Raw genomic sequence first — 20972 nt, forward strand, 5'->3', positions numbered from 1 at the left:
CCCGCCCGCCAGCCCCCGATGATCGATGATGTTTGCATATCCAAGGAATGTGCCATAGGCTCGCTTTCATATTTTCGATTATTGTTCGATTCGTGCGATTGCGTCGAAGGTGCGCACGAAGGACGATTTCCGGGACGTCTCTACGTCTCATTGCCTTTTGCAAATTTTATATTTCAATTGCCGAATCAAGTTTGTCCACTGTTAAAAATATTCTCATTCTAAACGCGTTTAATTGAAATACATCTCACACGCAATTTACGAGAGTTGTAAATTCTCAGGCAAAATCCGTCGCGCGAATGAAATTGTTGACAGTGGTAAATCGTGAAATTATAAACAGTATCGGACGCATTATTTGCATAGTAATTGGCAATTAAATCAAGTAATGCGGACGTACAGCGATTTGATGAAATTCAGATTCGATGCTAAATTTTCATGAATTCAATTAACTTGCCTTATCTCATCATATTTTGTGAAACTATCAACCCTACTGGCCGTGCGAATCTTCGATATTGAGTAGCCATTGTTGTCTCATTGAATGCTTTTATATGACTTTTATATTGTAGATGCATATTCCCATAGTATTCCCTTTTTATATCGAAGAATTTTCCGTTTCATATGTTGTATTTTCGACAATACTCTCTGTGTCCATTATATAAAATTCTTCTAATTTGGAAAAAGGAAATCTATATATTTAAATATAGAAAAGAGGAAGTCTATTTTCCTAGTACAATTGTAGATCGACGATCCGTAGATTTAGCAGCTTACACGCACCGTAATGATTTCGACGATCGCGACGCGTTCCAAACAGTCCTTTTTCTCTTTGCCGTTAAATAAACACAATTTTATTGATTAATTGACCAATAGTTTTATCTTTTTCGCTCCATTATATTGAATTACGTAATAAGTAATTTTAGATTTTTTAATAAAATAAAAAACGTTATTTTAACTTTATTGAACAATGTGTGCAATCATTTTAATTTATGTCTTCTACTATTTTTTCATAATTCCATTCTCAAAAAATTTCTCCAATTTTTTTTTACGAAGAACGATGCGAGATGATTTTTGCAGACCTAAAAAAATCGAATTTTTAGTTGAACTCATTAAAATTAAGAAAATATCTTAATTATTTTGCATTTTAATATTAATACCAAATCCATTAAACTCAAGCAATTTTGATAATTTCTTTTTAAATTCATATCACAATGCCTGTGCATATATATTCTAAATTCTAAGAGAATGAACATACCAATTACAGATAAATAATAACATCATCTATTGGAAAATCCAAAATTACTTATTACACTAATTTCAAATATACGCTCGTGGAGCAACTTCCATTCTATTTTGCTATCGCTTTGAGACCAATGTCCTGCCCAATATACATTCTTCCCGTCTATTGAATTACGTAATAGTAAATCGACTGCAAAACGGAACAACGGACGGCATGAAACGGTTTATCTCGATGCTTTTTAGGTACACGAGGCGGACGCGTGCTTGGTACTGGCGAACAAGTACTGCCAGGACCCGGACGCGGAAGACGCGGCGAACATCATGCGCGTCATCTCCATCAAGAACTATTCGGATGACATTCGCGTTATCATTCAATTAATGCAGTATCACAACAAGGTAACCGCTGTCGAGCGATTGAATTGGCGATAAATCCAACTTCGATCGAAACGAGACGCAATTTATAAAGCGCAAGTTGATATTGAGTTTTTCAAAATTTTAATTTGTTAAGATTTCTACTTGCAATTTATGTATATGTACAATATTTTTCAAGATATACTTTTCGTTGCAATTATACGTTTCTATTAAAGATTATTTATCTTGTCCACCGTATCGTGTTTTTCCAGGCCTACTTATTAAACATTCCATCGTGGGACTGGAAGCAGGGTGACGACGTTATATGCCTGGCTGAGTTGAAACTAGGTTTCATCGCGCAGTCCTGCCTCGCGCCTGGATTCAGCACAATGATGGCCAATCTCTTCGCGATGCGTTCCTTTAAGACGGTCAGTAAAACGTCGTCCTCCGGCAGTGCAGATCTGCCATCTAGTCTATGCATGTCTGAACGCAATCCCTCGTGCAGGTTTTCTTTCCTACGAACTGTTCACAGTGATCGCGTACCTATACAAATGAGATCTTAACACCGTCAGCCGTTTTCTCTTATCTCGCGAAATCCTCGTCGGGCCGGTCCTACGATCATTCGAGCGCGCAGACCTCCCTAGCTACAAAATGACAGATGTCCGACGTTGACAAGATTATTTCCGATGACTCCTACCTCGCGATTCCGTGAAAATCGTTAACTCATTATTGCGCGCGTTATACGTCGTACACGCGGAACGGCGGAAGCGACTTGAGATTCGCATCATATGTCACGTCGCGTCACAACGCGGAAATAGTCGGGCCACGAGCACCTCACTGTGGACATACCGCGCACAATCCGTACATGCATAGGAGCGTGTGTGATTTAGAAATGGTTGGTTGATTGGTACCAGTCGCCCGATATGCAGGCTTGGCAGAATGACTACCTGCGTGGAACCGGAATGGAGATGTACACCGAGACACTGAGCCCTACCTTCATTGGAATGCCCTTTGCGAAAGCCACTGAGTAAGTCGGTCTATGGACCAATCTAACATCCAGCAGATAGATCCGCGCATATATACGTCCGATTCAAGAGACGGGACCACGGTGCGAGCGTTCGATCTATCGTTCGATCGCCGTCGCCGATCGTCCATCATGTGTTTGATCACGTGTCTGCGCTGTATCCGCTACCCCCCTGTGCTCCCTCGCTTCATCATAGTGATGTCCGTTCTCTTTCTTGTTGCGCGGCTGCGAGATAAAGCCGCCACGGGAAATGTACGGAACCGTCGATATAACCGCTAATTCCGTATCAATAATGGTGTTGTGGCGCGCGTGTGATTATTTTTAATTCATGCTTCTTCAGCCAGTGACGCAGCAAACACGTGGCCTAGCGATCGATTTTGTCGTCTAACGAGGAAAAAGCCAGGGGGCCTGATCTCCCGCTATTTTTATGGACTTCTTGCGTTGTATGCTGCGCTTTTATGCCGCGGAGGGATTCAAAATTAGAAACTTAAATAAGATAGTTTGGCAAGCTGTGGGATCCTCTTATCATCTTATATTAGATTTCGTTGCTTCGTTTTCTCCAGCAGTGATTAAATAATGAAAGGAGAGGCGTTTTTGCCTGATTATATATTAGTGACATTAAAACGATAATCAATATCTTTTTTCGCGCGATGATCACATGAGTGATTGGCGAAATAAAGAGATGTAGAGCAATAAATTTTATTTAGAATAAATTTTACTAACTTAAATGCTACAATTTATAAACGAACATATAATATTTAATATTTTTGAAAATATTAAATTTCCTTTCCGCTACGTTAAATGCTCCTGCTATGTAAAATCTCCTAATATAAATACCATTTAAGCTGTTAAAAATTGTTAAATAAAAATCTAGCAGAATTATTCCGTGGCGCGAGCAAGTTAATTATTTCAAAAGCTACAATTACAGTAAATAAACATGAAACTTATGAGTTTCAATTACCAAGTTAAAATAATTCCACTTATTCTCGACTTATGCTAAGTCCCTCTGCGGTCATGTAAAAAGTTCATGGAAAATGGATGGCTCTTCTACTCGTCGCTGCGAGACACGAACGAAACTCTTCGGGGTTTCACCGCGCATAGCTCATCCAAATGGAATCTCGAGGGACACTCGAGCGAAGAATTCCTTTGAGTAGTGAGACTTGCTCGCGAGAATCGCCGCCATATATTTCGCAGGCCCGTCTCGCGATCGTGTTAACGACGACAAGGTCAGGTTCGAAAAAAGGTCCGCGGTCTCTTGAATCGGAAGGAAAAAAGAAAAGGGATGAAGCTTCCGCCTCGCCTATGTCTCTCACTACGCTCCACTCCGCTATATAAACGTAAACGTATATATATACATATAATATATACGTAAATATACACATATACAACGGAGCGCGCAAATCTCCGCGCGTATATATACATATATATGTGTGTATATTACAACATAATACATGAACGTGTCTACTATATTGTACAAAACCATATCTGTGCTACACCTAATCGATGTAAACCACCCCTTCATCGCTTCAGTAACGTATCTGTTATTTTCACTCCTCTCTGCAATTGTTATATACATTGTATAACTTTGAGCGACTTGTAACAATAATAACATTAATTAACAGAGTAAGCGGAACGCACGAAGGAAGGAGGAACGACATGACGACGACACGATCACGATCTTATTAGAGTGATTGGAATCGCGGAGCATTCAGAGCCTTTGATCTAATTCTTGCTATAGAATTTCTAAACCAGACTAAACTGGAGACTTTCCGTAAAACTATATTATAGCGGCGGGCGAGTAAATATGGCGGTCGCATCTCCATCTCGTCAGCGGTGGAGTTGCTAGATTCATAGAGCAATCCTTTGATCCAAGTTTGGTGCTGGTCCTGCAACAACGTGTTTACCGTTGTGCTGGCTATCCGAGGAAGACATTTCTCGATCAACACACGTGCACACGGTCCAGGATTTTCGGTTGTATAGCTATTTCGGAAAGATAAACAGATGTGCGAAAAGGGCGAAATCTTATTTGGAAATATTTAGAAACAGAATTTAGAATTTCGACGTAGAAGTCAAATAGAAAACAAGTATTTTTCAAAAGCTACCTCAATTTCTTCATCAATAGTTTATCGTGTTATTCGTTTTTGCGAAACTACTGACAGATTGATTACCAGAAAAAAGAAACACGGCAGTCAAAATATTGCACTACTGAATCTAGAACTCTGAAAACCATCATTCTCCTAACGTTTAGAAAAATGATAGCCCGAGAAGTAGATCGAAGATGTGTCCTCGTCGTCGTTCGTATCAATGAAAGAGCACTCTTTGCGGACTTTAGAGTACTATGTACTATACATATATATATACTACGAAGAGAGCAACGTAATTGAAGAGCTTGCGCGTGCAAGAGCGACGTGCAAGTGTAGCCAGAGGAAGAAAAACGTGAGAAATGATCAGGCTTCGATCAATCGACGAATTGCTGAGATTGATAGGTGGGGTGGGACAGAGAATTTGGAAGAGATCAAGCGCTCCATGCGCTCCCCGAATATATGCATATATGCGTCTAAGTGTGAGTGTGAGTGTATGCGCGCGCGTGCTCGCCCCCGGAATTACGGTCTCTGGAATTTGATCGTTAACGGTTCGCTCGTTCGTCCCGGTGACGGTGATAATAACTCTCACCCCGGTCGGTCGCCATAATTGCGAAATGCATCATCGTGCAGCATGATCGCCGTGCGTCGAGACGACGCGTCGCTCGGGATCGGCATCCCGAGCGGGTCCTGGCCTACATTCTAACTCGGTCAGAAACGATTTCCTTCGGCAACACAAACGTATAAAAGAAAATCATTACATCATGAAACTTGGAAAGAGATGTCCGTATCGATTAGACAAAGCGTCCATTCCGGATGTCACTCGAACGTCTTTTACACTTTTGTGTTGTCTGGAGGGAGTGGCTTAGAAGTTTTATGTTTAATAGAAAATCAGATCTGTGAACAGATTTTCTTTACAGAGCTCGCGCACATTCGAGGAGTAAGATTACACGCTGCGCTCCTATTAGATAAATTTTTTTCAGACGAACGGCATCGACCGGACGATTCGCGGTCCCCCGCTCGCAAAACGATATACGAAACTGTCCCATTCCAGTTCTCTCCCTCCGGGGAAGGGTAGCAGCTCGCACGCAGCTGATGCTCTTCCTTCCGCGCGTTCGCATACGCGACGTGGATCATGAAAGTTTGATGACGTGGGGTCTGGTTGGTTGGTGTTTCAGTCGCCGGACACACAGGCGTGGCAGAATGATTACCTGCAGGGCACGGGCTGCGAGATGTACACGGAAACCCTCTCCCCGTCCTTTACCGGGATGACATTTCCCCAAGCCAGCGAGTAAGTTCTCGCTGCCAACGGCTGTCACACACGTAAACGTACCTCGTAAACAGACACACTCTCTCTCTCTCTTTCTCTCTCACACACAAAGTCACGCGACACAACATATCTATACAGAATTGACAACTATACGGACCGTCATACAACATTCATATACGAAAAGAAAGAAGAATAATGCAAATATGGAAATATTCTATCGACACCATACACTCGGCTACGAATTCCTTTCTTTTCTATCTCTCTTTCTCTTTTTCTCTATTTATCTCTTTGTCTTATCTTGTCTTACGAATAAACACACTGAACTGTCTCGATACCGAGATACACATATATTGTCACATACTTGAGACAAATATATATATATATATATATATATACACCTTATATATATTTACATATATCGCCCCTCACCTCGGTCTCTTAGTCTTTAAACAATTTTCTTTATTAGATTTTCTCTATTATATTCGTCTTTTTGTCTATATCCTTTTGTTTGGATTTTGCGTAGAGTAGTCCAGTTTTGAGCTGTATGAATCTATTCTCTCCTTTTTTTTCCTGTTTTTCTTTTTATCTTTTTGCCTCCGTTCCGCCGTGTCCTTCTCATTCTTTCGATTTAGTTTGGATCTTCGTTTTCGAGCTGCTCCGAAGTTCTGCACAGATCTTTGTGAATTGCGTAGAAATGAAGAGTAGAGAGACGAACTGCCGGGGACGAATGCGGACTTTGCTCGCCTATCGCGGCGATTGTCGGGGCTCGGTTCTAATTGGGACGCTTGATTGGCAACGGGGGAATCTACAGTGTTTCCCAATGAAAACGAAAGTGTTTCAAGCCCACGTCCCGGATTTCGAAATTTCTGGAAACACACCGGCGCAGGCGATTGATCGCGATTCTGAAAATGTTCCTGTCGAGCGTGACGAGATCGTCGGGGACAACCGGACGCAATGGAACTCTCGTATCCCGACACTATTTCGCGGAACAATTAATACCGAGATTGAAAACTCGCGCGTTGCTTAATCTTCCGCACAGCTCAATTCGTTTACGTGATAGGAACAATTCTCTTCCTGCGTTTTTCAGAGATTTTTCACCTTCTCTTTTCTTTTTGTTTTTTTTTGTATTTAATGAATTATTCGTTTTAAGATTATTCCATCATTGCATAGAAACCATTACGGATAATAGTAATTAAAGGACTTGCATACGTATAAAACAAAGTATACGGGACATTCATTGTCGTGACATTAAATGTCGAGAAAATTACTTGATTGTCGGCCTTGAATGTTCTTAATCTTAAATCGACGCGCGCAATATCGTGTCGTGGCATAACGTGACCAGCAGCTATTCCTAATATGCCTCGACTAGTTGCAGTCAGACGCGCGTTGCGAGAATCGCTTGCGAGATCCGCATTCATCCCTGTAAATCGTGCATCCCGCTTCGGCAATATCATAGTTTCTTTTTGCGGCGCAACGTGAGACGAAATGAGAAAGAAGCGCGCGCGTATTTCGCGTGATCTCTTTTCCGACTTTTGAAACGGCGAAATGACACAATTTCTATTTTTTATTGGGAAGAAGAACGGAGAAATCGGTTTTTTTGAGGAGGAGTTGGGAGATTTATACGAACACTTTTGGACATAACGTAACGGGCGAGATTTTTTGTCTTTTTTTTGTCGGTAATGTCCGTATCCTTGTCATGGTGTGTGTCCTTAGATGTAGCATTCTAATCTTATCTTAACAAAAAGCGCGTTCTTTGTACACGCATGCCTGCTGCTCTTTACCATGTAAAAGTATGTGAAACTTATTCTCGTAACACATTGACACAAGTTATCAGAGAAGTGTATCGGGCAGATATCGATCGTGGCTGTCGATTAAGCATAAATATGTATTAGTACACACTGTACGTTTAACGGACTTTAATCGAGCTCGCAGTTTTGTTTGTGCGAAAATTCTCGGAGTAATTTATGGGAGATACCGCTCTTCCTACAAGCACTAATATATTACTGCAGATATCGGCTCGCTGATACTATGACACACACATACACATACACACAGCACACACAGTAAAAATTGACCAAAGTTGTTATACTTAAATTATATAGTCACTTGCAACTCGGTTTACGGTGATTTTATAATTATGACGTAAACGTAAAGCATGTAAAATATACGAAAGTAAATGTAATGTCTATACTTCCAAAAGCAGTTTATATCTTTTTCGTACGCATGTTGCCTCAAATTTTCAACAGAAATGAAAATATTGTACGTAATTTTTACATCATTTTGTGTTTTATTTTCATTGCAAGTTACTATGTATGATAATTAATTCGATTAAGAAATTGTATCTATTTAAAAACAAATACGCCTTCTTTTTGTGTCGTTGTGAGTTCTTGTGATGAAAATTATAAAATAAAACGTAAAAATCGAAAATGTATAACACATTGCCCTGCATTAATTAAATAAATTCTAATTAAATAAATTAAATACTATCATATACGTCGCCGTAATAAATATCGTTCGATAAATAGTCTTAAATAATAACTAAGAAAACCACGAAATTTCTGAAAATAAAAAAAAATGCGTCGTTTGCGTCGTTTAATACCCTTTCTCAGCCGTCTGAATTGCACCGTATATATTTGCCTAAGATTGCATCACTGATTTCTGTGATTTTTCATTTTTCTATTTTTAAGATAACACATTTAACATTGGCAAATTGCCAGCACTTTTATTTGCAAAAATATCACGCCAGCGATAGTTTTTGAATTATGATGCTTTGATAGTTTAAATATTTTCACGAATCAAGTTTCTTCATTCTTCTTTTAATTTTTTCCACAGATGTTCCATAGGTATTAATTCGACAAATTTTATATTTGATTAATTAAAGAAATATTTAAGCTCTTTTGCTAAGGAATTGTAATCACAAATAACATCAGGTGATTAAAGAAAAATCGTTAAAGAAAAATTGTCTCGTAAATGAAAGCAAGCGGGAGAGATTAAAACATTGAGAGAATTTAAAACAATCTGCACACTATATGATATTAGTATTTTCTCTGCTCTTACAATCGCTTAAAGAAGATGATATTAAAAGAAGAATAACAGAAGTTTTCTATTGCTGGTATAATGATGTTCTACAGAGATCAGTGAATTGCATTGTCATTCGCGAGACAGAGAGCTATAATTCTTCCGAGTTTTCTCTTTTAGTTTATGCGCACCTTGGATTATCGTCATCATTTGGTTTGCGTGTGTGAGAGATCTATTCCTGTAAGAAGCGATCTTCACATTGAGTACATTATGAATATTTATTCTCTATGAATATTTATTATCTTTATTAAGTTTTAATACGCCGTATATCGTATACGATTATATATATAAATTTAATGCTTCCCGAACATTAACTAATCCGTTTCGATCCTTACGTGGATGAGACCGGACCTCCCGAATGCCTCCTGGAACTTTGAAGTAGATTAGGAACTTAGAATGTAATAGATAGTTTATAAAGGGCGATAGAGACCCTCGATCTATCTTGGCATGTTTCAGCTCGTTATTATTAGATAAGTAATAATCGTTTACGTAAGACTTTCCTGCATGATCGCCTGGATTAATTCATCGATATACATGTTGCATCAATTGCATGATCGTTTAATGTTCAGTTATCGCCGAGGTGGCATAACGGGACGATGATACATGCAGATATAGACAGAGCTTAATTTTTTTTTGTAAATAAATAAGCGCTGTACATTTAAATGCTTTGATATCTGAAATAAGACTTACCTCTCTGCACAATCAGTATCCCGTTACGCTGTGGGTGTATACACATATCTTACTAACACGTATTATTCGCTAAACAAAACGCATAAAGTATAAAGAAATTAATTAAATATTTATATATTATTAAATTATTGTATTGTACAGTATGAAATACGTTAAATACATTAATAAAATAATATTAAAAACAAAATTTTACATATTATTTTCTTTAAGCTGTATTTTTTTAGATAATAAAATGTAAATATTAAATAAATATTATTTTTACCCTTTTCTGCATTAGGCACTTTAAATAAGTACAATACTTTATGCTACATTTAATTTAATAAATCTTGTCATGCAAAGAGTGAAGCTTGCATTCGTATATGTAGTATATATAAGCAGCTGCATTATAGAATTATTATAATAGGTAATTATTAAATATTAGATAATTGTACAGTTTTTATATAATGTTTGCTTTGTAATAAAAACTAAAACAAAAATGATTTCACAATAGGAGCTCTTCTTAGGGATGCAAGTTTTATTGTTTGCCTAACACGAACGATATTGAGTTGTTCTCAACTACCTATTTCTGACGTATTTTGTTAAAGATACTTTATAATTATTATCACACTGACATTATTGTAAAAATTTTTACATTAAGGAACATTATTCCAATATTATTGCGCATTATTATACTTGTTCAAACACAACTCATTATCAATAATGACAGCTTCGCAGTATTCTTAAGCTTCGCTTATCGTTGGCCACGTTCTTTGCATACAATGGTGCCACGTCCATAAATGTATAAAAACAAAGCAAAATATATATTTAAACTTTTATGTAAAACTTGACGCGCAATCGCGAGACATCGAATATTACGCATGACTGTCGTCGTAGGTTGTGCTTCACGAAACTGAAGCTCTTGCTGCTGGCCATCGAGATAAAGGGTGAAGCGGGCTCCGACAGCAAAATCTCAATCAATCCACGTGGTGCCAAGATCGCTGCAAATACTCAGGGATTCTTCATTGCTCAATCTGCTGACGAAGTAAAGCGGTAAGAACCCTCGAATATTTCAGAAAAAAGTCGCTAAAAGAATTTAAAGCCGAAGCTTATTTAGACATTGTACTTCACATACTTGCTGAACTCCATTAAGGATTATTAATTATCGAAATAAAACTGCATTTACAAGGCAAACTAAAGAGGTTCTAGTTAAAACTATATGTTAACGTTAATAAACAACAATAACTTATGAAATATAATTAAAAACAAGTGTTTTACCATTTTTTTACAATGTATTACAAAATCTTTTTACGATATAATGCATTTATATATGTCACCTCTTTTTGCACATTATTTTATGATATTTTATAAATTGTACTGTACAGCTTCTATAATTAAATTTTCTCTACTTTCGATATCATCGTTTTATATTTTTCCAATAAAAATAAACATCTAAATAATCTCCTTTTATAATTCGTGCGAATAATAATCGTGCATCTGTCTTGTGCTTTCGTTTTCAGGGCGTGGTTCTATTGCAAAGCATGCCACGACGAGATTAAAGACGAGACTCTGATCAAGAAGTGCAAGTGCAAAAATTGTAAGTCTTTCTGGCCCAGTGATCCTTTAAACAGCCTTTCTCGATTTTTGCCAAATTTTCTGCTAAATGACATCCGGTCTTCTCTCTGCCGATTATATATATATATATACGTATATCTATATATCTAACATAAACTGTACACAGATGTATCTTGTACATAGAACGCGCTCGATCTATTGATAGAGATTGCGAGTCTCACACGCGGTTTCTCTCCCCGTTCTCTCTTTTCTATCTCTCTATCTCTCTCTTCCATTCTCGCTCTCTCTGTCAGTCGATATTGATGGAGCGTGCCTTTGATGTGACTCGCAAAATTTATAACGTCTCAGCGTAAAGTAACGTATAAATGCAAACAGATCACGTAGGAAGCTCTCTTTATCTCTCCCTCCCCCCCCCTCTCTCTCTCTTCCTCGCTCAACCCGGTTTCTGCCGGCCCACCCTCTTTGCCCTTTTGTTTGAGAGCGAGTAATAAATGCGCCAATTAACAAAGTGACATGGTTGTGACCATCCTATTGTGATATATGATCTAGTGGGGCAGCAGCAGCGCTCCTGGGGCCGGGACTTAGGTAACGTCTCTCACACTCGTTCGTTAAGTCTGATACTTTATTATCATCTCTTCTGATCTATCACTTGTTTTTTTAATCTTCTTGCCCTTTTATATATCTGGCTCTTGATTCAACCCCACCACTCACGAAACATCAACTTGACTATACTTGTCTACTGTATTCTATATTAAAAATTCTATTCCGCCTTGCGATATTTTGCCTCTCTATTAAGTTTCTCACATTCTTCATCGCTCCCTCTCCCTTTCTCTTTTTCTGTCTCTCTTTGTCTGTCTCTTTCGCTCTTTCTCTTTGTATTTTTCCATCTCTCTCTCTCTCTCTCTCTCTCTCTCTCTCTCTCTCTCTCTTTCTCTCTCTCTCTCTCTCTGTCCTACCGATACTTATTGCCTCCGCCATTAATCGATCTCTTGCAAGCCAAGGAGATGATTATGAAACTAATTATCATAATGACGATGATGATCAGCACAACGATGATTGCATTTTTAATCTTCATTGCAAGACACAATCCCCAAGGCGATGCTATCTAATCGGGTACTTCTTTGTTTTTCACTGTCACGCCTTTTGTTTTTTTTTTTTTCAGGAAAAAGAAATTCGGCGATCGCGCGCGACGAATTTCACAATTGCGGCCAACAGCAAAAGCGCAACCACGAGAGTGGAACGTGTTTTACAATGAATTAAATGGAAAATTCATTGCGCGCCTACACACTAGTAGATTAAATATCGCGGGCTCTGTGTGTCACGCAACGACAAGCATAATCAATTTATTCCATTTCGGGGAAACCTTTACGCTCGCTGCAATCGCGAGAAATGACGTGAAAAATAAATGAAGTGCCGAGTTTCAACACAGTAATTCCCGAAAGTCAGTTGGCGCATGTCCACCTGACCGAGAACGAAAACTAGCCTGCACTAATAGTGTGTGCCCCTCTCGCTCGCCTTGCATGCATGACTAGCTCCCGGATTTGGACCTGTTTTCGCCATAATGGTAATGACAGCTTCTTTCTCGATCACCTCTCTCTATCTCTTTCTCTCTCACTCTCTCTTTCTCTCTCTCCCCCTCTCTCTTATCTCGCTGTCTCTATTTTCTTCTACTTCCAAAATTATCTTCTTTAATCGTCTGCCCTCTCTCTTTCTCTTTCACTCCCCCTTTCTCTTTCAACGTGTACTAGTTGTATTGTCGATGAGATTTCTCTCTCGTCGATCGATCGGCCCGATCGAGCCGCGCGTCTTCCACCGCATTCTCACGCGCGTTCTCACGTTCGCCGAACGTTTCTCGCTCTTGAATCCGCCGGTTGAAATTGGATCGCCGACCGGTAGTGCGCCGATGGCAGGAGCATATCCATCCGTTTCCCACAAACGACAAAGATCCCCCCCGACCCACCCCTCCCTCCCGTGCCGCCGCTCAGGCACATCGGAGGAGACCACGGGTCGCCCCCGTCCGATAATTCCGTCCATGTCACCACGCGACATATCGCATCAGGCGTATACATTCGTACACAACCACGTACACGACCACATCCACACGAGTTTTCCCCCCCTCCGAGTAGCGACTTACGCTTAACCGGTCACACAATTAGCCTTCTCCATATACAGGAACGGTAATAAACCTAAACCCTGGGCAATCAACGTTCCCGGTGCTCGTGCCTCGGCGTTCGAGCATCGGGCGATTCGCAATGTCATACGCTAATTTTTAGGTTTTCAAAGTAATTTCAATGGTGACGAGGGAAGGTAACTTGTCCGACGAGCGAGCTTATTTTCTATTTTTTTTCCAGCGTTGAGTATCTTGGATGTACCGAGTATACCCTTCATTTGTGATTAAACATTGTGACTAATACCGTGTCCGAATTCGTACGTGGACTGACGCGAAATCGCGTTTTCTCTCCGCTATAGATTGTCATCAGTATTATTTTATTAAAATTAATTTTCGTCAAATTTCTAAACTCACTGTCGTGTGATCGTATTGTGATTAATATCTGGATTATCGTTAATATTTGCATACGCGCACGATTCATTCCGCTCGCGCGTACCGTGCACATACGAATTCCGCGAAAGCTATAATACATTACTAAAAAAAAAAGAGAGAGAAAAAAAAAACAAAGTGCGCCGTGAACAGCCGTTCACGTTTTTCTCCCGTGTATATACGATGTGTTCGTTCATTTTATTCATAACTCATAAACCCGTGTCCGGGTCGATCGCTGAATTTTTGCAGATGTGGGGATGATGATGATGCAGACTGGCATGGTGAAGGGAAACACTGCCTACAGCAGTTATCTCGACGGTATGCCTGTTGCCGGCTTCCTCCTCCATCCTTTTTTGTATCCCGTATATGCGTGGCCACCTGTCGCAGTATTTCTGCGAGTATTTGTCAGCATAAAAACACATGGATCGATTGGTTTTAATCAGTAATATCGAGTCTCTTAAAAAGAGACTTCTCCAAAAAAAAAAATCGACCCTCGCAATTGCCAGCATACTCGATCCATGCTCGTTATCCTAACAAAATGCATTCTGCCGGACCGGATGTGCCATTTCATGCTCGCGTATTGAAGAAATCACACGATCGTGATAAATATCCACGTATAACCGTTTGCACGGAAAGTTTCCGATGTCCGGCAGAATCAGGTTGGCTTTGATTGTGTAATGAGGTAAGATGGCGTAAGTGATATTAAACGTACAACAGCCAAACCGACGGACTATAATAGTCTCTCACTTATCACGTGCACTTACTCCACAGTACCCCGTATATATATACGATACTCTCCCACATACGGATCCGTGTACGTTCCGTATCGTTTATCGTTGGGCTTTTGCTAGAGCTGATGGCATTGAGCGAGTTATCGAGGCATCGCTCTTTAATAGCAGCATACAGTTACGTTACGTAGCACTAACATTGTCCGCCGCTTCTTCTCCTACTTCGACACGTGGGCCGGGGCCGAGTAACAAGCACGCCGGTTGGACGAAACGGATGGTGTTACACCGCCGCAATGATCGATTAACTTATTGCGTATTTATGTTTAGCTTCATTCGTCACAAAGTGCGATACAAATGGCCGCTTTCGCGCAGAAACGCATTCTTTGCACGTTGCCGGGCCGTATATTTTGTGTCTTCACGTTATAATGGCTGCCACCTAACACCAGTCGACGAGTTTGCTCATATCATATTTCAGGCTTGCTAACGATTATCGTTTCTTAATTGTTGTTTCAGTGTGCTTACGTGGACTTTTATTGGTAATTCATATGTTTCACCAGTTCCAGATATTGTCACGTATTTTTTGTTCATGTATAACGCGCAATGTTCTTTTTTTTTTTGTTGCCAAAAGGCGCTTCGATGATTGCAAAAATAAGCGTGACGATTTGGAACTGAAATGTCTTTTTTATATAAGGCTACCCAATATTTACATATATTTTTTAATATTTTATATATACATTTCGCCTATTATATAATTGATCGCAAGTAATATTACTTTTGGGTCGCCTTGTATATATCTAATATGTAAAAGTTTGCATTGTTTCTGCACAGATCAAACGCTTTTCGTGAAAGTTGCGATTCTAAAAATCATATAGTAAAGCTTTGCACTTACAAATTTGGAAATTAATGAATGAGAATTAATATTAATGTAAGCATAATTAATATGAGCATATCAGTCATAATATAATAATCTCTCCAATATTGACTTTCGCGAAAAACGTTTTCTTATTGTCCGTATCTAATAAGAAATAATTAATCGTTATGAAAACAAATTTTATTGCAGCAATTTTTATGTTAATTAATTTCTATGTTACTTTTGATCTAAATTCAATATGCAAATTGCAATATTGAATACGAAATTAAAATATGGTTACAGATGCTCGTCTTGAGAGTTTTGTACGAATGTTCAAACATGCATTTATGAATATTTTTGCATTTAATTGAAATATTTAAAACTCTACAAATTTTTCAAACAGTACATATTGTATTATTTAAGAAGTATTTCAAGTATGTTACATATGATATGTTCTTTTTTTAATTCCAAAACGTTTCAATGAAGCTAAGAAAAAACTACAGCAGTGCATATTAAGTATGATATTGATCTGCTCGTGCACGTGGAATTCCGTTTCCGTGATATACTTTCAATGTCGCTAAGTGCGGGTTGATTGAATTCGGCACGCAACCAGAAAGAGAGGCACCAAGGCGTAAGCTTAACCATGAGCTTAAACAGCTTACAGGGACGATGATAATCGATGCCCAGGGTTTATACATCGGCTAAAAATATTTCATTTCCCCCTTCACATATCGAGCATATATTTGACACCACTCACCAACATCACAACAAATAACGCCGACACTCTGCAACCGATATTGACTTCTGAGGAAACGTTTATTTCTTTTTTTATTCGTATAATTGTATATTCGTAATATACGTATTTCTTGAATATACGATATTCAACCGCACAGCGCAGATATATATATTATATAATCTCTATGTGTTGCGACCCTCACAAGTAGGCCGAACTAAACTATATGCAATGGTTGTAACACCAATGTTAATAATGACTCTCTCCATCGAAGGTCACGTTACAGTAAGCTGCAACGACATTTTTCGCCAAAGCTGGAATATTTTTCTGATTTGATAAAATCAAATTAGCGACATTCGATTTAGATCTTTGTTTCGAAATACAATTTCTATTTTTTCGCGATTTCTACACGAGCTAAATATCACACAGGCACGATTTATTAAATCAATCTCGTATGTAATTTACGAAACGTTTGATACAATTTTAAAGTTGAATTTACTTGAGAAGTAAAAAGTTAAGTTCGAATCGAAAAACAGAGAGAAAATACGGAAAATTTCTGATACCCTTATCCTGATAAATCGCACGAAACGTGACATATCGATCGGGACTACGGATATAGATCCCCCACACCCGTTGAGACCCCCGCATCTAGGTTGACATTGTTTTGGTTGTGACAACTAACAGCTCTGGTTCTCCTCCCTTCGGGCAGTGGCCACATTCCGGAAAGGCGTGCGAGCTGTTCAGATGGTTGGAAGAGCAAGTACGTATCCCCCGTGTGTAGACTGTATACCAAACGTCATTCTTTAATCTTAATCCCGGAGATTTTTTTGAAGTAAATTCATCGAATGGGGTGCGATTGTGAAAATAGAAAAAAAAAGTTATAATATTCTAATAGAATAGCATGGCCTTTGACTCGAAGAAACATCAGCGCGTTCATATCATTAACGAAGTCATAATTCCAATTAATTATATATAATATATATAAGAATAAGCAATTTATTTTTCTTTTTATACGACTCGCAAAGGACTACGTGCCGTCGTACAAATGCTAGTAAATCCGCAGTACAAGATACTGTAATTACTTCGAAGCAATGAAAGTAATGAGTTTGTAATATTTATTGAAACATCTGAAAAATATAAATCTGATTGCAATACAAATAATAATTTCTTATCTTTTAATACTACACTGTCATATCAGCTAAGAATTGTATTTTTAATTGTATTTAAAATTTATTAGATATTATAAAATATCTAATAAATCAAATTATTATTTTTCACAACAAATAAATTCAATTCAAAGGTCATGTTTAAGTAAACGGTTTTATATGCGATTTTATATAATTTTATCGTTTGACGGGTATAAAAGAGGCAAAATTTTCTAATCCGGAAACGTGATTTAAAGTTATGTCTTGAGGTCTTGACGATTTTAAAGACTTAATATGTACGTATTCGTAACTTCTATATTTATAATCGTATTTATATTATACGACGAAACAATCGTGAACTTTAATTACATGTGTGTTATCTATTTTTATCAAATAAATTCTTTTCTATCTAGTAAGTTTCTCGTCAAGGCCTATTTTATCGATAAATCTCATGCGGTTATAAACAAAAGAATTACCGAACAAAAGAATTATCATTTACATGTTCAACAAGACTAGCACAACGCGCGACACATGCCGTAGAAATTTTCATGCCTAAATATGAAATATTCAGAGACTATCCTTGCTTGATCTACATGATTCCGCGATAAGCTTTCATAAAATTAATGTCGTTGTGCTAATCTCCTAAAGTTCGGATTGATAAATGGCTCCAGCGTAGAACATCGTTAGTGTTTGAGTCCCTATTGGTGTGGTGTTCTTAACTATTTTGCAACTGAGATTACACTACTATCGGTGTCGTTTTGAATGTAGTTTTCCTGAAAGTTTGTCAGTGTTACTCAATGGTTATTGTTGTGAGTGAATTATGAAATTAACGCAATCGAGAATCGGCGTGGTGTGATTTGCCTTGAAGTATTAAACTATACCTTCCAATCAACCTTGCATCGGTGTTCGATATCTAACAAAACTCGACGTGCAATTAGAGATACTTTAGCATTAGCCCTTTTATTACGTGGATTTTTACTCGTCCTGTGGCAGAGGCAACGATCCGAAATTGAATACAGAAGAGAGCTTAACGTCGTTATAACCTGATTATTCGTTTCGGTATATTCCTCAAATATTTTTCGACGTTCAAAGTAAATGTTTCGTGTGATCAACACACTTATTGTTATCGCTGGATATGGAGTACCTGTGTGTTTGAAAAGTACGCAGAGCACTCTTTGAGTCGGCGTCAACGTCAACGCCGGTGTCGTTTCAGGACACCACCGCGGTGTCCATTCACTTTATTAACGGTCAGATGAACGGTCGCTCTTGGATTGACGGCGTTGTCGCGCCGTGACATCAACGAGTGTTCTGTGCCACTGCAAAAAAAAAAAATATTGTTGGCCATCGGAGCGACCTCCGCGGACAGTTTGATAACGCCAACGGAGATACGCGGAGATCAATGAAACCGTTGGCGACCGCCCCCGTTACTCCGATCGCCACGCTGGTATTTTTTTCCCCCTCTTCCCCCTCTTTCGAAAGCAGATCGGTGTTTGCCGGCTGAGCACCACATCTTCACGATGTTAGATAGACGTGTACACGTGAGCGATGCGCGCGTAAGAGGGAAGCGCGTGACAAACAATTGCAGTTAATTAATTAACGCAAGAATCTAAAACACCGGCACTATAAAGCATCGCTCATTTCGAGCCACGCATTATATTACACTCATCTTACGACTCATGCGTACACGGCGAGACACGCGCCACAGCAATTAGCATTAAATGTCAAGGTACATAAACTCACATTAATTCACGCACGCACACATACACATACACACACTTTCTCTCTCTCTCTCTCACACACATACACGTACGTACGTAATCACACGCGAGAAATAACAAGACACATACGCGCGCGCGCACGGCAGAACACAAGATCCGCAAGCAAAGACTCTTTAACTAACTCTCTATATGTGTCTATCTGTCCGAATCTATCTTCTCTCCTCGTCTCCTCCACCACTTCGCATAGGTGAAGACCTCTCGTACGCAAGTAAGTCCAGCGAAAGAACGCGGATGTATACATTAACTTTTATATATATATGCATTTTTTTCTCCTTCTGTACATATACTATTTAATTTCACGTATATAACGATCTCCCTCGGCCGCGATCGCGTTCACGACGGGAAGGCGCGGTTTAGATCGCGACGCACGTACTTACACGCGTTGCGCACGCGTTTCTCGTGGAGGCGTAGGGGGCTAATGAAGCGCGGACATTCATCGGTTTGCGCAGCGACGAGCTGTACAACCGCCCGACGATACCGCCGATGAAGCGTACTACCTTTTGCACATTTACTCGAACATCCCGCTTCGGTCTATCTCCCATTTTCCAATCGGCTTGATCTGACAAGCAAACGGGTTAGATCGACAGATTGAATTACGAGATGAAACCTATTGCATTTCGAACACGGGGGAACACGTCCTCACAGTGTAGTGCACCTCCGTGCGGAAATCAAGTCACTGAAATTTGAAAAATAACTCAAAATAGAAAACATTACATCGAGATATCGATTTCAGGTTAAATGGAAATGGATTGAATTGATATGGGTCAAATGATTGCGTGCCAATTTAAGACTAGCCGCCAACGAATAACGGTGAAAAATTTGTCGTACTTTTGAAGATCTTACTTTTTCGTGGTATACCTAAGATTTGATCGTGAGAGTGTATTTGTTAATACTGTCAAGCGCAATATATCTCATCGTACAACTCGATTTGTCGACTTTAATCATCTTCTTGTTAGTCTCCGTTTACATCATCCTTTCGAGAAAGCCGTGAGTTCTGCGATCCTACGTTTCATAAAGAAAAGCAGGGAATTACACTTCGCACAATTTCCGGGAACGATCCCTTGGAACGAACGTGTCAAAGGGCGATGAGGGGATTTACTTTGATTTTCCGAGCAAAGAGACGAACGGCCGCGCGACTGTCTACAGTTTCTAATTAGCGTGACGTTATTTCGCTCAAACGGGAACTCGAGTAAGTGCGTAAAGGGGAATTTCGCACGAATTTCAATGTACCCTCTCGCTCGTCTCACACTCCGTCGGCCTCGAGAAATAAATGCCAATTGCAAACAGAACGCCAGGTCGCAATCGTCGGCGCGTCTCGTCTCGTCCTGCGGACGGCATCGAAATCCAAAAAAAGAGAATTCTCCCTGCGCTTTCAGTAGACGAGCTCTATGATCTTTCATGCACTCTTTCAATTCCTCCCCGAGCTTTCGCAAAGTCTTTGTCGTTTTTGCACGTGAATTCTCTTTCCCGGAGGATGCAAAGCGCGCACTGACAATGCCGAGTAAATATTCACTCTGTAAGGCTATATAATTGCATGCTTAGAACAGGATATAACATCGTCGACGCGAGCGGAGACAACGGATCGTTTTCACCTTGTTATAACCTGCATTTATACAGAAATATAAGCAAAGGTTGCCGCATTCGCAAGTTACCGGTCGCGTCTTCTCCGCTCGCGTCATCTTCGGCATGAATTAGGAATGTTTTGAGCACACTTGCACGTTTATGATCGTAGATCGATTTTAGTATCATGTTGTATAACGTTCCCGCAATGTGGACGAAGTCGTTTTTAATATTAAAACTCTCGCAAAAGTTATATGACCTTCATCGTTAACTCGTCCACGTTGTCACGAACTGTACGTTTAGCTGTTAGAATTTCAGAATTACACTTATCTCCATAATTTTACTGGTTGTTTTCTTTACGATA

General features: G+C 39.3%; 1 protein-coding gene across 17 annotated transcripts in view; it reads left to right on the forward strand.

Moving 5' to 3' along the window:
* LOC105452213 (calcium-activated potassium channel slowpoke) overlaps positions 1–20972 on the forward strand; it is a 100094-nt gene that overhangs the window by 68161 nt on the left and 10961 nt on the right. For 4 of the 17 annotated variants that reach the window (XM_011693130.1, XM_011693143.1, XM_011693131.1 and 1 more), the window contains exons 9-14: positions 1474–1626; positions 1854–2009; positions 2496–2608; positions 10598–10753; positions 11221–11297; positions 16835–16885. In XM_011693130.1, the coding sequence (XP_011691432.1) occupies positions 1474–1626; positions 1854–2009; positions 2496–2608; positions 10598–10753; positions 11221–11297; positions 16835–16885 (706 nt within the window). Of the gene's footprint in view, positions 1–1473; positions 1627–1853; positions 2010–2495; positions 2609–5864; positions 5978–10597; positions 10754–11220; positions 11298–14063; positions 14133–16834; positions 16886–20972 lie in introns of all 17 variants that reach the window. The other 13 variants (XM_011693129.1, XM_011693144.1, XM_011693128.1 and 10 more) reach the window with 6 other exon arrangements.

The sequence above is a fragment of the Wasmannia auropunctata genome, unplaced genomic scaffold, assembly GCF_000956235.1.
Source record: "Wasmannia auropunctata unplaced genomic scaffold, wasmannia.A_1.0 LD336036.1, whole genome shotgun sequence".
In the NCBI taxonomy this organism is placed as follows: Eukaryota; Metazoa; Arthropoda; class Insecta; order Hymenoptera; family Formicidae; genus Wasmannia; species Wasmannia auropunctata.